Raw genomic sequence first — 22,031 nt, 5'->3', positions numbered from 1 at the left:
AAGTTCTATATAAAGGTTAGATATAGAAAAGTACGTTTACCAGTTTGGTCTCATAACTTTGACCCTTTCACACTTTATTTTCACTTAATGACAGTTTAATTGAACGTTTTGTTCATTAAAATGTCTTGTTCAGCGTTTGGTTGGACTAAGAGACACTCCCAACAGTTGCTGTTCAGTTTTCTGAGATAGGTAAAATTAACATCCCAGTTAATGCTCCTGTTAATGCTAACATGAATTAGCAGCGGCTTCGCTCAGTCGGGTTGCCAGTGTAGAGAGGCATGAAGTTAGTGTCGTCAGATCTCTCTTGCTCCTCCACAGTCCAATTATGGTCTGCTCCCGTATCGGAAACAAGATGGCGACACAAGATGCGACGAGTGTAACGCTAAACTCGATGCTTCCAACGGGCAGTCCACAAACCAATGGGTGACGTCACGGTGACTACGTCCATTATTTACATACAGTTAATGGTTTCATCCATAGAGTAATGGGTGATGGAGCCCTAACATATGTTCAGTAATGCCTACAGTAAAATAGGTATACATGTCCAGATGTATTAATACGAGTGAGATGAGACTGCTGTTGTCCACCTCTTTGTGAAATCATTGAACCCCTTTTCTCCAAAAATTAGTTAGTTAGTTAGCCACATTTGTCTTGGTTTGAGTGCCATTGAGAATAAAAGCTTGCCAGATGTCGGAACAATAAGTAAAAGAAGCAAGGCTTGGCCAACAGTCAAGTACAAAACAAATAAATTAAAAAAAACGATTAATCATCTCTGAAGGTGTTTTAGTGTCTTGGCTCTTTATACTGCTGAAAAGAAATAAAGGCCAATGTTTGTGTGCATGTTGGTTTGTTTTAGGAGCATCTCAAGACTGGAACACTCAGTCATGGTGGTTGCTACCTAAGCTCAACTCAGCTCTCTGATCTCCATTCAGTGGTAGGGTACTGGATGGTGTCCAAAGTGCCTAAGTACTCCTTACGTTTGAGTAGTGAGAGGGGAAAAGGAGTGTAGCCATTTCAACACCTTTCAAGGCCTGGCTGATGTGAGACTTTCAAAGGAATCCAAGTTCCTCTTCCAAACTGTGGTTCGGTAATAGCTGTGCCCTTCACTGTTTCATCCTATCCACACCTCTGAGATAAATGGGATCATCTCACCTTTTCACTAAGATATAAAAAGCACTAGACACAGTGGGGATCTATACACAGTGTAGACCTACCTTCAAAAGGCCAGTGTTCATCAAATGTCAAGAGGACAATCACATTTTAACATTCATCAGCTGTTGAGAGCTGTAAGAAAGTAATTCAATTTACCTAATGAAGATTCGACTGAAGGTATAAAGATAACATTCAGAAACGAAGCAGTGATAGTTTGAAGCTTTTCTTCAACTGACATTCAGGGGATTCAATAGACTTTTTCATTTGGAAAAATTAAATACAATATTCCTTCTGTGAGGGAAATGTCCTGCAGTTTGTAACTCAAATAAAGGAAACAGTATCACTAAATAATATTTTTTTATATTTCGACGGATTAGTGGCTCCATCCGAAGAAATATTGAACATTAGCCCAACACATTTTTGTCCAGTGACTGAAATCCCCTATGTAAAAGCATGATCAATAACAAAAAAAAGAAACTGTCATCTTAACATGAGGAAGATACAACTCTTCCACTGACCAATGGTTTCCCAGTTTTACTTTTGTGGCTCAAACTGATCCGATTGCGAGCCAAACAATGGTACAAATTGAAGAAGAGTTGAGGTGAGAAAAGTGTAATTATGATTCAGATAAGATATGTTTCAGATCTCACACAGAGGAACAGAAGACACAGGAAGAGGCCTGCTGGGCTGGTCACAACACATAGAGCACTTTAATTGGACACAATGGTGAAGCTGAAGTCTGGTTGTCTGCTAGCTGAGCCTCAAGCTCCCTCATCTGGAGACTTCAGTCTTCAATTCAGTGGTTTCAGTAATAGAACTGTATCCTAACCAGGCACAAAGTAGCAAATGTATTAAGGATTGATAAAATAATATCATATTGTGATGTTACAATGTAAAATAATCTCTTGCACATGCTTAGTTCTGAACTGATGAAACAACACCTCTTTACAGGAAGGACAAACTACTTAGCATTTCTTATAGTTCCTTTCCAACAGGATTCTATTAGTAAGTCTCATTCGAGCTATTTGTTATGTTATATTTTACCAATATATTTATTATATATATAAATATATTGGGCATTAGTGGCATTTATTGCCAATGGCAGAAGCAGACCATTGTATTTAATTTTCCTTGGAGAAATCAACAACGAAATGGAAAGTGGATTTTTGCACAATTTCACAACAAGTGTACCTTTTCGTTATATTATTTTGGGGGAAATTGACATAAAAAAACTAGGTCTTACAGCATGTTTTGGATAAAAGTATGCCCTTTGGTTGAATTGTAACCATGCACTGCATTCAGCAGCACACTCTTCCAGCACATGGACAGATCGTTTGCCAGCAACCCAATAAAATAGGACAACTCTCTACATGCACAGAACATTCTCCCATAACATGTGCAGCCAACAGTACTGCACTGTTCCAGCCATGCTTTCACAAATTTTTTGATTTAATTATTGGAATGATTATACTTTTTTTTTTTTTTTAATGATATTTCAGTTCACCAGCATCTACATGGTTGTCCATAAAGTTGGAATAATTTTGTTTTCACACAATCCTCTGTTAATTGTGGTTTCATTTTCATTGTGATATGTTTGGAAAACATTGATTAATAAAGTTTTGAGAAGATACACACTTTATCTGTCAATAATAAATCACATTCATGTACACAATCAAATACATATCATGGTAATAGGTAAAAAATATTTATTACAACTTTATGGGCGACCGTGTAATAGCCGTTTGGGTTAACACATTCTGCTACTTTTTGCTAACTGTTAGCATTTGTGAGTTTTACTTAATACATTTCAATTAGTTGTTGGCTTATGTTTGTTTGCAGTCGTTGCCTTAGTTAACTTGAAAGTAACATTAGCTAACTGACCAAAAGGCACATTTTACAGTGTTTGTATTCTACAAATTATTAGATTCATTTGGAAAGCCATTACGGTCACATTTTTAACCCTGATTTTTCATTTTGATAATTGAAAATTGAAAGCTCTTTTCGATCGACTTCAGATTTACAATTGAAACCTTAACATCCCTAGTTTAAGGTTTTGTTTCTATCTGCATATGACATGGTACATTTATTCCATGTATTTTGCATGAAATTACGTATAATTTGCATGGAAAGTTCATACCTTGAATATTCACAGAGTTTTGCAAACCTGATCCACACCTGGGAGGCTGGTGCTCAATTAATTAAAAGCACATAGACCTTCAATCTGTGCTGTGAGAGAGTAAAGTAAACAGCAGTCGATATTACTTGACATTTTAAGAGAGAGTCACTTTTGTAGGGTTTTTTTTCCAAAATGAGAAAAGTACACTGGTTGCATTGCATTGCATTGTGGTTGTTGTCAGGAAATCACTATCTCCACCTTTGCTACAATTGATTTTTATCTGATTGTTTAACAGAAGTAGAAAATGGTAAGTCTTAAGAAACAAAGTGTGCACTACAATGCTGAAGCCTTGATACCACATCCTGATGTTTACTGTTGATGTTGAATCAATCCTCACACTATAGCTGAGCAGGAAATATCTCAACATGACATGTATCATCGTCTATGGTTGGCCAGTAATCTGCAACAACACTATGGATGTAACTGGCAACCAATCTTGGCCAGGTCTCCCTCGAAAAAGAGATTGCAATCTCAAGGGACTTCCTGGTAAAATAAAGGTTAAATACATATATATTTTTTAATTATATGGTGGCTGTTGTATTACTTATTGCATTCAATTATTTTTGTGTGTCAACCTGCAGAGTTAGCTCAAACAAATTGCATTATTGAATTCAAAGAATCCAACAAAACAACTTTCTACATAGTAACTTTGTAGAACAACAACTTTTGTATGTATATATATATATATATATATATATATATATATATATATATATATCTCCATGCATCTGTCTGTTTAATGTTGACGACTCCATCCACTGCGTCAGGAGACTCTGCAACAATCAGTGCAGATATATTTTCATTTGGGAGCATTTAAGCAAACTATGTGCATCTGCTTCTGTTCCCTGGCAAAAACACAATATTAAGGAGCAAGGGTCTTGTTAATATCCAGTAATTCCAAGTGGGATTGAAGACTCTAAAATATAAGCGGTGTGAACATTTCAGAGAAATATTTTGCCAGAGCTGATATTGAGGTGTGACAAAAGAGGTATGGGTACATTTCACCCTTCCTGATATGAAAAGAGACTTGGAGAGAGATCACGACTTAGACAGCAGCATCTAAACACAGCCTGCCTTCGTCTGTCACATTCTGTTCCTGTTTAACTGTCACTATGACAACTGGCTGTTTTGCCAGACCTTCAAATTGACTTTGATGTCATGATAATCAAGCCAAAAAAAGGAAAAAACAAAGACAGATATAGAGAGATATCCAACTATAAAGCAAGGAATCTGTGTGTGAGTGAGTGTGTCCTTTGCATGTCTCGAGAGCCATTCTATTTCACACTGGGCAGGTATATTGCTAGGAACACGCTACACATGTCGAGTCGAGCATGTTGTCCAAAGCAAAAACGCTTCTGGCTAAAAAGTGAAGCCAATGTGGAAGAGCCTTAAACCTGTATTCTTTCTAACAGCCAGCAGGGGACAACTCCACTGGCTGCTAAAAGAAGTCTGGCTGTAGAAAAGACAACAGGAAAATTGCCCTACTTTTCACTTGATTTATTATCTAAATAAACATTTTCCTAATGAGTTTATGGCTTCAATTGCTAGTTTCAAATCTCCTTCAATTCATTATGATTCTCATTTTGTAAATCATTGTCTCATTTAGAGTAAAATAGACAATAAAGCAGGGTATGCTGTTGTGCGACTACTATGTAATTGAAAGGTTGCTACCACAGTGACCTGTGTTGTTGTCTACAGAACTTTGGCCCTTTCACAGTATGTTTTTACTTCATCAAAATGAATTGTAACATTTTGTTCACTTTATTTAATTGCCCCTTTACTTACCAAGCTAGCTAGCTAGCACTAGCATCAAGTGATGAAGTAGCATCAATCTGGCTCCTGTTTTGTTCAATGCATGCACTGGTTGCAAAAACAAATAACATGGCCTTGGCCATAAACCAAGATAGTGACGGCCAAAACCAGAGTCCACAAACCAATGGATGTCATCACCGTGACTACTTCCATTATTGCTATCAAGCCTGTGGTCGTCACCTACATGCTCAGCGGACCTATACCTACAGGTCGCAGCTCATTTACTGCAGTTCAGTTTTGGTGGGTAACGTTACATGGATGTTGGATACTAACATACACAACAAATTCCTTTTAAAAAGGATAAGCAGTTCTTAAAAAAAAGCTGCAAATAGCCCAATCCAAAGAGGCATGTTTTGAACTGGCACTGCACTGAAACAATTACAAAGCTGAATAAACAATGCAGCTTTGGTGCACCATGCTGGCCTAACACCTCTCCTGGCAGCTTCACAATTGACAAATGAATCCACTTTTCTTGCTCCTGCTCTTCGCTCTCCAGAGTGTGCTTTGTAAGCTCAGGGAACAAATCATCTGTGAGCTGAGCTATCAGCCTCCCTGCTGGTTCAAGCCCCCCTCTTCCCCAGCACGCCGACATGATCACTCCGCCCATTCCAGGCAGCAGCCAGGTAGTCTACAGCAAGCCAGACCCCACAGGCGCTGTGCAGGTTTATCACTGCTGCCCACAGACTCAAATGCATTTTTTTCCTTAACACCTCCTTGCTCAGTCTGGTGTTAAGGCTGCTCCAAACGACCTAGCAACCTTTGCAAAACTGATGGCAGCCTCAGCCATAATGGCCCCAACTTGTTATATCCGCTGTAATTTTTAAAATCGGTGACAAAAATGACTTAAGCAAAGCTGGGGTTAATTACATGATGTCATTAAATGAATTACAGTCCCAATTTAAGCCTGATCCTCCTCCACACTTGTACAGGAACAGTGTCTGCCTCGTAATTTCTGTGTTCAGAGAGCAGAGAGATGAGTAAAAAAAAAATCCTCTCAAACATATTTGCTCTATTTAATTACAGCACTATTAGAGGCAGACATTTTCTGTCAAGTGCTAACCCTGGGGCACTGCAGAACACCTTGCTTCCGGGCCAATTAAACATGCCTACTGATGCACTTTATTTAACACTAGACCTTGAAGCTTATTTCATATATATTTATACTTCCTGTTTATAGTATAGCACTGATGTAAAGGCTTTATTTTTCACAATCTTTGAGTGATCCATCCCGGTGCACTAAAGTGCATTATTGCTCCTGCCCACTTCCTGACAGATCAAAGTCCTCCTACAGCAGCAATCCATCACCCAGCAAAAAGAGACCTAGACTGAAATCTAGTTTACTGTTTTGAGAATAACATCTGCCTCTATCTGGCTATTTCACACCTATGATTTCTGTTAAATAGAAAAGCTCCCAAAAATCAGTAATTTCTAGATGGACATCCAGTGTGACAAATTGTTGTTTCTGTGGAAATAATTGCAATATGGATGGTCAGTTATCATGTCAGAGAGCTGAACTGGGTGTATCCAAATGATGGCCCAAGCTAATGGTTGAATGAGATGTGTACCTGGAGAGGTTTTAGTGTGAGCCTTGATGCACATAATCATCTGTTTACTTCCTTCAGTTCAAATGAGTTCTCTCACACAGTGTTGTTGTGGCAAGGTTTCAAGGGGGGTTATTATCGGGCAACACACAAGAGCCCATCATGCTTCCGATATTGCCATGGCGACATGGCTCAATTAAGAGTGGGATGCTGACGGTTACAGAAAACTAATTGTTTTTCAAAGCAGTCTGCAAAATATTAGTTTGGAAACTTCCCAGCAATTCCATTAACAGAAATACTTTAAAAGGTTGACAATATTTTTTGACATGATTTTTTTTTTTTACATTAAAATCCTTTAATTACTCTACTGTGATAAAATAAACTCCAATAAAGAGGAAATGAAAGGATGTAGCATGGCTACCAGGAAGTCTATTGAGAATTCGCCTATGTGATTTTTGCATTGGATTTTGGATCAGTTTCGGAAAAATAGGTCTGTGGCAAACACACGTTTCTGATGCTTACATGTTTTTTTCAGACAGTCTCTGACAGTCAAACCAGCAGTTTTGAAAAGCTAGCAAAACCATAGCCATAATAAATTGTTCAATAACCTAATCTACTATCTACAAGAGTTTGCAAGAGTGCTAAAAAATATGACTAGCGGCTGTGAAGTGGACTAGTGAGAGAGTTCCAGTCCATGTCTGGCGTGATGACGTTGAATGGCCCCAACAACCACTGTAGTCTCTCATGTAGCTCATTTAACTCCAAAATTCACAAGTGGTGGTATTTGCTTATGTATTTTATGCCGTACAGCAAAACACGAACATCTCTTGAGCTTGTGCTAACCACAGACCTTATTTCAGGCATCTAACCAAAAATCTGCATTGAGTTTGAGAGGACAGATCCCAGGGCGCTAAAATGCTAAGAACTCATTCCTCTGGCACCCTATGGATGTTAATCAGATGTCTAGATCTATGATAACTTCGACCTGACTCCACCCATATGCACAAACTAATTTGTTGGATCTCTATGGCCAAATACATTGTCCTGAATCATCTAAAGTGGACTGCAGTAGAGCCACACCCCATTTTTCAGCAAGCATGGCCTGGAATGACCAGAATAAAAAGATTTTTGCTGTGATTTCATTGAAATAAACAGATGCTGGAAATAACTACAACATGATACAAATCGGTACAAATTCTGAATTCATGCTTTGTAAGGTCTGTCCACAGGCAACTAGTAAACAACTTTTAAAATGTTTGCTTTCTGAGTGGAGCTTTGATCGATCAGAGCTATGCTATGCATTCTACTGAAGAGATAGATCGGGCAGCATGCATCAAAGGGCCACAGGTCATAATGGAACCTGGAACCACTGGTAAGGACTTGACCTTAGTGCATGGGATACAATGCCAAAAAAACTTAATTAAAGTCCATCAGTGTATCTTAACATTTTTCAGTATTACCACAAAGAACGAATTATCTATGAACAGAGAGTAGATTGGATTTTTTATTCATACTGCCTGTCCTTACTCCAGAACCATGGCATCATCATAATAGATATAAATTAATATTATTCAGGCAAGACATCCATTCAACAATTTCAAAGAAATTAAATAATCTTTTCTCCACTCAAAGAGAAAATAAAAAGCAATGAGATATTGAATTATTCACTTAATATACTTCTCCTCAATAATATTTGAGAGATGAGAGTAAAGTGTTGACTCTGGCATTGTAATTATCCAGAAAACCTGGATTTACAATCCAACCACCGGAGTTGAAAGTTGTAAACAAGAACATGTAGGCGGCTCAGAAATATATAAAAACGTTGGTAAACATCGAAACATGTTCATCGACCTAAGAAATAAGTACACCACTTGTAATGAATTTGTGATTTTTCACCTTTATGTTAATATTCTGTTCAAAACATAACAGTCACACTGAAAGTTGAAGGTAAAAAGTCAGTTTCACTGAAAGAGCCTGAAAGCTTGTTTACAACAAAGTCCAAAGTCCTTCTGATAAAGGCCAGTGTTAAGAGTGATAAGGTTTAAGAAAATAATCTGACACATGCTCCATTCTCACAACACAAAATACTGACACACACATTTGAAGGTATTATTCCACATAATGCAAAACAAGACATTAGAGCCCCTGCAGGGATGATTCTTACCTTCATGTCTACAGGTGACTCCCTCTTTCCTAGATGCTGGCCCATGCTGCTGACAGAGACTGTAAGGAAAACAGAGAATGAGTTTACACCAAGAGAAGACGGTAACAGCACATTATGTGAAGATTATGTACCTCTTCAGTCAGTGTGTGAAACTGTAGCATCGCACAAGATAAAAATATACTGGTGTGTTTGCCAGTTTAGTGTGTTTGGGCTGGTGTGAAAGCTGTCAGTGGAGCATTATTAGCATTATTAAACAGCAACTCGACCAATCAATAGGTAGAAACTGGGACAGCTGTGGCTCAAGAGGTGGAGGGGGTCGCCTGCTAATTAAAGGGTCACATAAGGTCGTCTCATCCTGTCGAAATAGGCGCAATTGTACCCTCATGACATCATGGGGTTGCTACATTTTACTTTCTTTTTAATAAGAAACTGTGAAAATACAGTGTACAGTGCACAAGCCATGGCACTTTTTTTTCCAGATATTACAGGAAAAATCCAGCACTGATATGCTGACATGCATACGTTACCATGGTTACCCTGATCTTGTATAAACATAGGCAATACTCGCTTATAAGGACTGCTTATCATATGATCGCTTCCTGAGCAACTCAGACCCTCTGTTTCTAGATTTCTTTTTCATACAAGCCTGAACAAATCCAGCTAAATAGGCAAATGAACCACAGTATGTATATTGAGTTTATTTTTCCGATGGCCTGCAGTGCTACTGCATTATTAGATTAGAAGCTTCATTAGTTTTATAATCCTTGAATCTGATACAATTTTCCACAGCTGAGGATCCACTTTTTTTTTTTTTTTTTGCATATTATTTGTAACAGAGTGGTGCAAATTAGTCTCATCCTCAGCATCACCTGCTGCTCTGCCATCTGAATAAATGTGTGGTGGTCATGGAAAAAAGTGCTAATTTGTCATATGGCTCAACTGCAGGCCTTAATGATCCAATTAATGAATGAATGAAAAAAATCACAAGATCCTGGGTAATTGTATGGCACTTAAAGGTGAGGGACATATGAGAATGTGTCAGTGTTTCCTGATTTGCTCAAATGGAACCCTTAAAACGGCATTCTTTCTAACAGCCAGCAGAGGGCCACTTCATCAGTTGCAAAAAGAAGTCCAATTGTATGCAAGTCGGGAGGAAAATCATCCTCCTTCTCACTTCATTTTTTTTACCTAATAAAGGCAGCTACCAAGGATAGGTTACTGTTGAGTCCTGAACAATATGTCAATAATATCTATAACTTCAAAAAAAGACATCGGACTGACTCTGGCCAACAGTACTGTCAAATGTGGGAAAAACCCCAACATGTCCTGAAAGGTAAACTACCCTAAAGGGAAGAGTAGTAGACTAAGGTTAAAGGTAACGAAGGTTAAGCTCTCTGTATGTGGAAGAAATGTCTATGATGTAAGGAGGAGTATCACCTATCTGAGTTCAAAGCTCACTAACAAGATAAAAACAACCAATATCTTTCATACTCACAAAGAAAATATATATAATTCTAACAGTGTTTATCAACTGTTAGTGTTGAATATTGCATGAATCATTATATCCGCCTGCATCCACCACTCAAAGAAAAAAAAAATTCTGTCCTCTGAAGGATCATTCTCCTTTACTTTCAAATAATCATATTATTCATTTTTGGCTTTTAGGAATTTGCTGCCATCAAAAAAGGCTTTTTATCATCTTTGCACTATGAATATGTTCTTTTCTGGCCTTTCTTAATGTTAAAACAATACATAGACAGAACATTGCGCTGTTCCTTGTCAAAAATATTTCTGCTTCAGTACATTTTATGCCAAAAATGTATGATAAAATGGTTTATTGATGGTCTGTTGATGGTCTCCATTGATGTTGGCAGAGACTTCTAACATTATAACTGGCTGCACAGCCAAGAAAGCGTGATAGTCTTCATAAGGATTCCAACAATGTTGAAAATGATCTGAATTCATTCATGAATGCAGCATTATTATTCATATTTCAAATGTTCCACATTCCCCACTAACAGGTCAATCAGTAGAAAGGATTCAAACATATGTTAATAAAAACAATCACTGTAAAAAATCAAATCACACACACACACACACACACACACACACACACACACACACACACATACACAAGTTGTAATTGCATGTAACGCAGAGCTTACCACAGTGACTAAAGATCAAGCATTGATAGGTGCTATTACATCTATTGTCCTCTGAACAGGGAGCACTTGGGAGCACTGTTTACCATCCCCAGCCGTTTTCACAGCGCTTCAGCATCTCAGGGAGAGACAAGTGTGATTAAAATCTAATCAGCAAGTTCAAAGTTTTTTTTATCACCGAAAAATGGCTCAAGGTAAATAGCAACCAAAGGAACAGAATTTGTAACAAAAGAAACACTAAAAAGGCCATCTTCAGCAAATATAAATTCTCCCAGGAACTGAAAAAAGTCAGTTTCTCTTCTGAAAATCAGTCCCATTAAAACACAATCTAGTGAAGCCTCTCTGAGGAGAGCAGCAGCCTGGCTTAAAACAAGTTATTAATGAAGGAAATTAACAACCCTGAGCATCTTTTATGGCTGCTTGCAAGCAACGGAAATACCTGTAAACGCATATTATCACTGTATAAAGCTGTCATGGTGAGCATTTGCTGGAACTTGCCTTCAGCAGACAAAGAGCAACATTAGCATAGAGAAAGATCATCATTTGGTCACATTTTAAATGTATAAATGCAATAGTCACTCTCAGTGTAGCACTAGCATGGTCTTCATCATCTCCTTAGGGTTAATACTGTACTCTTTAGCGGCTACATTCTCCACTGTTAACTAGCTAACTTTGTCCCTCAGCGCTATGGGCATGGGCAGGTAGCACACCGTGAGTTTTGAGAGCTTTTTGGCTGAAAACAAAGTCGGTGAGAGCTTTGAGATTGAACCAAAACATGGGGTACATTCTGGGTAAGGATGTTAACACAACACTGTAGAGTTGGTGTATGGCTGTTGTTCAGTTAGGCGGCTATCATGCTAATAACAAACTACCAGATAACAACAGTACAAGCTAACAGAGCTCAATCTGAGACACGAGAGGTGTGTCTCAGACAGTGGGAAGCAGGCAGCAACCTTTGGAGCAAAAATGTATCTTAATGTAGAAGTGCCAGAAATTGCAATTCCCTGAATGGCTGCTTGAGGCTAGCTCCAAAAGTGAGTCAATCCCCAATGACCACCTTGTTAAAAATGTTCATGTTTAACAGTTTTGGTCTCTATAGCTAATATAACTATTTTTTTAATATTAATATTACTAACCGGGACATAGTAAGGCTTAAAGTTATGCATAATTAAGGGCAGGGCTGCTATGAGTGACTGGTGGACGAGAGCCACAACACTGAGTTCCATAATGACTCTTCAGAGACTAAAGGCCCATGTTTTTATGCAGCCCATAATGGTAAGCACCGAGGCAGTTTGTTGTGTGGTATTTCCAGCAACATCAAAACAAAAAGTATGAACTCTCCAAGCAACATCCCCTTCTTTGGTTGTAAATCCAATTTACTAGGGGGAGGGGGAAGTTTAAGGATTCCCTAGGCTGCTAAATTTGATCACTATTGTGCATGTTGAGACATCTGTTCCATGTGAGCTGGTGTTTTCAGCAGTTGAGCTAAATACAACGAACAAGTACAGCTTGCTTTAACCTAATCATCTAGCTAGGGAATGCTCATTATCTTCACTCAAACTAGTCAGTCTGAAGTCTGTCGAGAGATCAATGTAACCCTTTTTATGTTTACTTGGTCACAACCATTTACTTTTAAAGGCTACAGCCCTTTTTAATGATACAAAAAACATTTACTTTGACCACCTGTTCTTCTATATCTATCCATATTGATACATGCAACTTTAAATAACCTTGTTCTCTTATAAGTTTGAGTTAATGTTCTTGTTGCACCAACAGCTGCTTCAGAAAGGCTTTAATCAGCTTCAAATAAAAGACCAGACTCCCATGGACCTGTTAAGAATCAAATCAACCTAACACAGTTATAGACTTAAAAGGTAAGAAGAGGGAGTCTGGTTAAAGCTGGACAATCTGGTAAGTTTTCTCTGATCACGTCAGCATATCATATGCAGGGCTGTAGTCAAGACTAAAGTTCAAGTCAAGTCAAGTCAAAGACCTGGTCCAGTCGAGTCAAGACTGAGTCCAAAGGCAGTCAATACCAGTCCAGAGTAAATCAAGTCCCTTTCATAACCATAATAAGCAATAGTGTCTTTCCAATGCTAATAATGATTATGGAGTTAGGATGGCCAGAAAAAAATCTGTAAACAAGATTGATCTCCCTCAAACATTTTGTGCAGCCCTCAGGCATAACATGAAATGCATGATTATTTTAAATCATCTTCTGCTGTCCATTTCAGTGCTTTCACTTTCAATAGCTTACATTTAATACAATACTCGGCTATATTATGTCAAGCTGAATCTCCCTAACAAGCATCTGTCAAGTTGAAGTTATAAGTATTCCGGTTGACATATGTCATATATTGGCTCTGAGTCCAACAAGGCACGAGACCAAGACGAATGCAAGACAGAAACCAGACCAAATACTACAGCCCTAATTATATAGATAAAAAAACAGGCTGTGTGTGGTGGTTTGATATACTTTTTTCTGAATCTAATTACACATTTCATGAGAAGTTATTAAATTTCTCTCTTCGTTCCTGATAAAAATATAAATATCAAAAATATAAACTTCCAATGAAAAACAGACATTATAGATTAGTTGATATGGTTCATTTAGCCAGATAAATTAAGATTTATTTTAGTGCAGTTTTCTACATGAAAGTGGCTCTTGAGAGCACACTTATACGTAGTCACACAAGTCTTCTCACAGCCAAGTCTCCACTGAACCTCCACAGTAGAGCCACCCATAAAATGTGTGACAAAAATGTAAAGCTAGTGAGCTCACAACTTCCTTTTAAAGGTGCATGGATTAAATCATACTTGAGTGTTGATGGGTGTTGAGCCAACAGTCACAGAAAAAAAAAACAAGTAGCTAAAAAAACAAGCTCCCCATTGTTTAAACAAAGGGACAAAATTAAACTGGATTTGTTTCATCTGCTATTGGTTTTTGTAAACAAACTATAACTCTGAATGTGATTACGTCTTCTCTTCCATGATTCATGGTGACAGTGCAGGAGATACAGATCTTGTGCTTTGTTGTGTATGATGTATTGACGCAATTGTGTCTGACCACTGTCTGTAAAGCAAGTTGCCCTCTCAGTTGCTGAATCATTCAGTTTAGCATAGAAGTAGATGTTGACTTTGTTGGGCATGGGGGACGTCACAGGGTTTCTGTGTGACTGAACGTGAGGCCTCGCAGCCAGTTTCGTTCTCGATATGTTACACAATCAAGCTGAGATCCTGCAAGGACTTGCAAGAAAATACTGTTGCATAATAGAGTGTGAGAAGCAGGGGGAGTGGAGGGAGGGCGGGGGGTACAAACCTGCAATTATAATTCACCAGCAGTACTTTTTACATGTAACTAAAAAAAAACTAAACACTTGTTTCCCTGGTCTTTACTTTTTCCTCACACATCACCCCGTAATTAACACAGAGGTTGGAAGGCGGTGGAAAACATTCAGTGAGGGAGAAAATTAAATTGCTCTTTCCCAATTTAACCCATATAAGTTGTTGTTAATTGCCCGCTGTGCCTGAGTGCATCTCTTGAAACATTTCTGTTTGCCTTTTAAATATACCATTAGGATGGAAAAAGCTCTCATGATAGGGCAGCTACATACAGGTCAGCACCTGGAAGAATCCATTACCACTCAGCGCCGTCTGCAGCACATATGAGCAATTATATATCTGTCTGAGCTGCCCATCACCCAAGGCTATTTCCAATCCACGTGCTCATAATCCACTAATGTTTTTACATTGCATCAATGTGGATAGGAGCTTGTTATTTTGAAAAACAAATGTGGCTTTTAACAAACGTACCATATGTTTTCTGTTTGCAGCACATATTGGCTTACTTAAGCCCTATTTTCTGTTCTCTGTGACCATTTTGGGTTTCAATTTTACACCTGAGCGAAGACACAGAGATCAGCAAAAAATATGTTACTTTCTTCAGAGAGGATTATCATTGTTTTGACATTGTGTAGAAAAATAGAGACGTCTAATAGGAGTGTTGTCCATCAGGCCAATCCTTCTTTTTTCAGCATGAAGTGATATATCCATTTTTTTCCTACTGACTGTTGGTCTGTGAAGATGAAAGGGATATTACCTTGCTGCAACATAAATCTCCCTGTCAGTAAGCTGTTTATAATACTGACAAAAAGAGGAAAATGGATTATTCTACACCAACCATAGTAATACAATTCTTGGGAACAATCAAGTTTGGGAAACAATATCATTCAGCACAGTAAAGCTTGGTTTATCAACTTGCAGTCGTGCTTCCATTTTGGGGAAACAATTACGACGAAAGCCAAAGCAACAAGCGGAAATGGATTTCACACCACCAGGATTGCCCTGTCTGAAGGATACTTCCTCAAACCAAGGGCCAGCGAGCATGAATCTGACATTTATAGTCCTGTGACTCACAGAAAAGATGGATGTGAGCAACCAAGTAAACAATGTGGTGCATTTTTTTCTTTCTGTGCTGCTTGTTTGTACAAAAAATGTCTACAATACAAGCATCCAAGTCCAATTTTCCCACAAAGGCACGGCGGATGAAAAACCAATAATCTTTTGGGAATATAAACCTCACAGTGGTGAGATTTTGCTCTGTTATAGGAGGGTTTAAGGGTCAGTGACTCCAATAATACAGGGTTGCTATAGTGCTGAAAAGAGGAGATGAATCAGAATAGCAGTCAAAGCTGTGCTATATTATCATAGATTTATACATCCTTTGTGGTGATTGACTTACAGATTTAACACTGTTGTTATTAAGTTCAAATACAGGCCAGTGTCACATGATTTCTGGCACTCTAAACTGGCTTCTTTCTAGATCATTCTTATCTAAAGTACATGCGTTCTACTGCGTGCATATTTGATTTGATAAGAAGCTTTCCTGGCTAAACACTGCTGACAAACCAATTTCTCAGTGTACCACTAAATCTGTAAGTGGCTGGAACACGTGTGGGTCTGTTTGCATTTGCCTGGTTCCCTTGTTTCGCTTTAAGTTTCCTCATGTGCAGCAAGACAAGAGCTTCTTTTTAACCCTGTGGCTGCCCCCAGTGACTGCACCATGTTACACTCTACTGAGAGTCAATTACGTAATAAATACTGACTGTGTGTGTGTGTGTAGAGGGGAAGAGAGGGGACACGAGAGAGTGATGGTGAGATGAGAAATAGTGATAGAGTTACACTCTGCCGATCAACCAGTTAAAGTACACTGCTCTTGACATGAGATTTGAGGTCAAAAGTCAACATCTGTCCCACAGGGAGGGCACAGATGAGTGAACGCTGCAGGAAGCCTCACAGCCAGCCCAGTCGGTTTCAGACTTCTCACTTCCTTTCACTCTCCTCATTCAGTCTCGACTTGTTTTTTTCTGTTTTTCTGCTAGAACAGGGCTATGTACTATTTGAAAAATCAAACTAACGGTGAAAGAGCAAATACGAGTGATACTTGGCACATCTTGAGGATAGTTTTATCCAAAACTACGAATACAAAAACAAAAGCAAATGTTTGTTTCTGCTCTAACATAACGTGTAATCATTAGTAGTGCGATTAAAGATTTATGCCAAAACAATGCAATGCGGTTTGTTCAAGTTATCACAGCAGCAAATCATTTTTCTTTGGTTGAGATGGTCACGAGGTAAACATGAAATACAGCGTTCATGTTACTGAGCAACGAACCAGGGGGGCAAAATCTTGTTTTGCAAAGGGCCAACACCCACCCAATGAATACTCATCAGATCATAGAATCATATTCCCTATGCATATACTGTAAGTGAGACCAAATTCTACTTTTACACATGAAAAATTAACATTCTAAATATGCAACCATGCTAATTAAAAAATGCAATTATTTTAACGAATGATAATGTAGAAAAACAAAGATTTTACAATCGAGTTGGTCCATTTCAGGACAGCTTTAATTGCTTTTCCTAACAGTTCCAGGAGGATGGTGAAAAAGGTTATTTAATAGCTTATAATAATAACTTAACAACAATAATATAATAACTTGCCAGCAGGTCTAACTACTTTCTTTGGGGAAAACCCTGCTCATGTGTTGGCACCCTCGCTAAATTGACAAATTGGCCCCATTCAGATGAATAAGAGTGCTGTGTTTTACTTTATCGCACTTCTAGGAGGAACAAATCTCTATAAACAAATATCTGCATATGGATGCAGAATCTGTTGGTAATGGGACAGGATTTTCGTATCGGAATCGTTCTGGTTTCTGTCTGTAGCCTGGGTAGGATTGACATTGACTGTGGCTAATGCCTGATGAATGAACGAATGACGAATGATGAATGCATTGGCTGAAATGCAATCTTGGAATGGGCTGTGGTTGAAAGAAGACTTCACTTTCAAGTCTTGGCTTGGATAGCTGGACTTCCTCTGGCTACACTGGAACAGAAATATTGGCCATTTCAGCCAGAGGCTATGGTGTTGTTAGATCAATGGCCAATGGGTTCCAAGACTGTGTTATTTCATTGTAGGCTATAGAGATGCCCCAGTCTGGACCTCTCTTTCTCTCTCTCCATCCGTTTATCAGACCACTAAAGAGACAAGAATTAGCTTGCAGCTAGCACAACCTGCAGTCTGTTTGCCTCAGCCCCCGCTACTCGAACACTTCACCAGGAGGAGAGCCCGGGCAGCTCCAGAGACAAATGGAACTTCAGTTAACAGCTGCAGCAACTCCAAATCACTGAAGTCTCCACTCTCCTCACGGAGAAATCTTCTACTAGCGGATTCCTGAATGGAATTTTACAAATAGTATAATACTGATAATATGAGTGTAGCCTAATCTTTAAACCGCGTTTGAACAGAATGAATAGGCATGTCAAGAAAAGAAAAAAAAACAAAGCTGTGCAGCATTGTGAAGTTAATTTGGAATCCCATTGTCAAAGTTATAAATGAAGCTTCGAAGCCTCAAACTATTTAGTACATCTCTAAAAATGGCACCGAAAGGACAAAAACACAAAGCTGTGTTACCCAATTATTTCCCAGATTCTTCATTCATCATTCTGTCTTTCTGTGGATTATCTGCAATCATATCTGCCATTTCTGGCAGATCATGCAATCAGAGGAAAGCTATGCTGGTTGAATAAAGCTCTGCATTGACACTCATCACTGCTATTATCACATAGTCATGACCATCACCACTCCTCCTCCTACATAACAATGCCAGTCTGGTTTGAAATCAACACTGTGAAGAAGTGAGGACAGTTATATGTGGGACCAGGCTGGAAGAGAAGTCAGAGTTTTGTGTTTTGCTTAGTGACCAGTCAGCCATGAATGTCTGGCTGAACAACAGCAGCTCCGCCGCAGACAGAAGCAACGTTTGCCTGTGGGCTCCAGCTGGCTGTCTAAAATGCCAGGGCCACCGATGTCTAACTGTAGCTTCCTGCTTTCTCAACATATGATAATTGCTCTTCCAATCACATGCACAAACACTTGGATGTTGTTTTGCAGAATGAGGTGTGAGTATACAGACAAACATACAGCTCTTATTCAGCACTTTGGGACTATCCCCTTGAAAAGGCGCATATGGTTGAGGGAATATTAGACTTTTTAAAAAAAACACACTCCCAGGGGTCCACTGTTGTGTATAGCTATTACATTGTTAATTCAAGCATTTATTTGTTTTGCTTTGTTATGCATGGGCACCTCCCGTTATTCCCTGGAGCGTCCTCATGTTATAGCCTCAGGCTTGAAGCATAAGCTCAATTCTCCTCAATGGAGATACACAACTGCTGCCACCTGGGGTTTTTGCTATCTAATAATCCGAGCCACAACCTCTCGACTTGGATCCAGAAGCCAAATATTCAGCTCTACCATCTGCTGTGATCTCTACGTGGAGCTGACACACTGCCGGCTAGTGACGCCACTGCGGATGACCATGTATCGCCATGAGTTGACTGGCAGCACCACGCCCTAGGCCAAACTTACAAAACTATTGCGGCGTTCCAGAGAAGGTGTTCAAATAGCAGGTAATGTGACTCAACCTGTCTGCCAAGAACAGGCGCAGACAGGAGGGGAAGTGAGAGAAGAAGGGAGGAAGTTCATGAGGACGGAAGTTGACTAACCGCACTGTGTCACCTGCAGAACAAATATAGCGTGCCGTCATATACACATTCAGTGAGCGGGTTGGAAAACTTAACTTAGAATGGAAAATTACAACAAAACACCTAACTTTTCACTACACTCTCAGCAAAACTACACAAAAGCCTGCTGGTATAAGTCTTGTACATAAAGCTGAAGGAATGTAGAGTGACACGTGACTACTGAGCAAACCTCTTGGCATTTTTCCTCTTGGCTGAGCTGAGGCAAATCCAATGCAACGCAAAGGAATGCATTCCTGTGGCGTTCCCAGCTCAGGTAGTCCCAGGAAAACAGAGGCTTCTCTTCAAACTATGTGAAGGTTAAGCAACAACTGCTGGCATCCCGCTACACATTCATCAATATAATATTTTTTTCTGTTGTGTTAGTAATCCTTGACATGCCACAAATCTGCAAGATCATGCCAAAGATGTTTCTATCAATGCAGCATCTCTGCCAATCTAGGAAAATCATGTTATTGGCCATATCTGACTATAACAGCGTGATTTTCATGTTACATGACCTGCTTTGTGGTCCATCTTCATCAACTAAAGGATGGTAAAAAAGGGTGAGGATTAAACCTACATGTAGTTGCATGAAACGGAACCAGAGGTTACCTTGCTGAGTGTTCCCTGGCTAGAGGACACCCAGGGCTGCAGGCTTTAATAAATCAGTGTGGTTCAGACGTAAGCAGCCACTCATGTGTGAGTACTTTATTTATAGACCGTGCACAGCAGCGACAGTAAATGAGCATGTCACTGCCTTGACACCCACTCATTTTTCTTTTTTTTTTCTTTTACATGAAACTAACAGACTATGTGTAAAAATTACAGTCCTTGTCCTGTGGGTTGCATGCTGCTGTTACATCTTGGCAGTTCTCCTCTTTAACAGACCAACAGTGTGGCAGTCAACAGTTGTTCTGTTCAGTCAGGCCAATAGGGCCCGTATGGTTTCCGTAACAGGCCTTCACTGTTTTTATGTAAAGTAGAGTAGCAAGTGCTGCTTGCTGCTGACCAGTTCTTACTTGGGATGCAGAGTGATGTAATACTTAATTTCCTCAAGGTTTGACAGTGTTAGTTGTCAGCTCCTAAGAGCCAGCATACCAGTCTATCCACTGGACAATACAAAAAATACAATATGTATTTAAACCACTCACAGGTTCCATTGTCAGATAAACATCCCAAACCTCCAATTAAAACCTTCAAGTTTAAGGATAACACTGTTCGCTGCACAATCACATGCATCGTGTTACATGATCAATACTTTAAAATAATCTTTATAACCTTCTGATATATTCGGCATACATATGATCCGCCTACTTATACGTGCATTTTATTAAGCTTCAACAAAATCACTAGTTTCCCTGAACGTCCAACCGTGCACAGCCACCAAAACACAGCAGCGTTTCCGGTAGCAAACAGTGTGGAGAAATGACAAAACTCTAAATTTTATTGGGTGAAAGTCCTGTTTCATGTGCGGTATGTATGCCGAATTGAAGACAACCATGTAATGATTGACAGCACGTCTCGAGTCTTATTCAACACGGCGTGTTATATCGCCACTAAGCAAGTTAACGCTAAAATGAGTCAACCATCAACTGGGATTCGGTCAACGAGAAAAGGCAACAAGGAGGGTGTGGGTTGTAGTAGAAGTGGTGGGGGGCGACACTGTCAAAGCACATGACAAAGCAGTGACACTGTCTTGGTGGCAGTGATGCTTAATAATCACTTAGTATAAACGGTCACACAGTTACTTGAACAACATTCCGAGCATATTTTCCTGCAGGTTTCGAAACGGCTCTTACGCACTGTAAACAACAGTCGACGTGGTAACATGTTTACTATCGTTACACCACGTATCCTGCGGTCGAAAAACAGCACTAAAGCAAAATAAATTTATGCACCACATGTGTGTAACTGTCTTTTACACTGGCTTTCTCGCCTTATATTTATTTATGTTATTTATTTATGTGTAAATGTTACCAGGTTGACTGTGCACATACCCTTCTCCGGTTTGTCTGTGCCAAATGCATCCACAGCTGAGCCTTGTACTGGATGTAACCAACTGTCAATCTTCTTTCAACAGTGGTCGACGGTGGTCGTCAACAACATCAACAATAACGCCTTTTCCCCTTTATGGTTCGCCGCTGCTGTAATCACCAAAGTGTCTCCGTATAAAAAAAAGAAAAAGAAAAGGAAAACGTGTCTCGGTGCTTCCTGATTTAGGTACAGTGGTGATGATGTTGTTTGTAAGGGGTGGGGCGGAATGCAGCTTTAGTCCGCCAAGAAATGTGGGCTAAAAAGCACGTTGGTGCACGTCTGTGCATGATTAGTAGCTCGTGCTTCATGGTAGGGAGGGTTAAATAAACGCGCGAAACAGAGTCGTGATTTTGAAAGAGGATCTCACAGAGAATGACTCGAACAGCTGCAAAATTTCTTCATTCAAAGACAAAAAGCTACAGGCAGCTCATTTCCTGCACCACTCTGCTGAAATGTATATTTATTGTTGGCAGCTAGTGGTGGTGTCGGTGCCTTGCTTATGGGCACCTTTATTATAGGACATGGGTCTCAAACTCGCGGTCCGCGGGCCAATTGGGGCCCTCGAGACGATATTTTGTGGCCCTCACCTTGACATTTAAGTTTAATGTGAGTTTTATTTAAATGGCACTTTACCATGTTGTGTGTGGAAGGTCCCTTTATTGCGCAAGCTGGAGCTTTGTTTCACTTGTTTCTATGACGGCGTTAACAAAAAGAGTGTCTTTTTGGTACTTTTTAGGGACCGAGCACCAAAGGTGCGAGGACCCTATTGTAATTGGTCCGTTTTTTCTCACTTATTATTATTCCCAAACTTAAATCGCCTTTTTGGGGACTTTATCATATTCAAAAACTCCTCATTTTTGGAATATACATACATCTCCACTGAAATTTACATATTCTAG

The 22,031-nt window shown here is 39.4% G+C and overlaps 1 protein-coding gene across 2 annotated transcripts in view; it reads right to left on the bottom strand.

Annotated features, from left to right (window-relative positions):
- LOC131975865 (myelin basic protein-like) overlaps positions 1–21,705 on the bottom strand; it is a 46,812-nt gene extending 25,107 nt beyond the window's left edge. Inside the window, exons 1-2 of one of the 2 annotated variants that reach the window (XM_059338665.1) lie at positions 21,114–21,705; positions 8,846–8,898 (exon numbers count right to left, since the gene is read on the bottom strand). In XM_059338665.1, coding sequence (XP_059194648.1) covers positions 8,846–8,890 — 45 coding nt within the window. In that variant the 5' untranslated portion in view covers positions 8,891–8,898; positions 21,114–21,705. Of the gene's footprint in view, positions 1–8,845; positions 8,905–21,095 lie in introns of both variants that reach the window. The other variant, XM_059338664.1, reaches the window with a different exon arrangement.
- Positions 21,706–22,031: the final 326 nt, after the last annotated feature.

The sequence above is a fragment of the Centropristis striata genome, chromosome 8, assembly GCF_030273125.1.
Source record: "Centropristis striata isolate RG_2023a ecotype Rhode Island chromosome 8, C.striata_1.0, whole genome shotgun sequence".
Lineage (NCBI taxonomy): Eukaryota > Metazoa > Chordata > Actinopteri > Perciformes > Serranidae > Centropristis > Centropristis striata.
The sequence above is the reverse complement of the archived record's forward strand: the minus strand, read 5'-3'. Positions and strand labels throughout refer to the sequence as shown.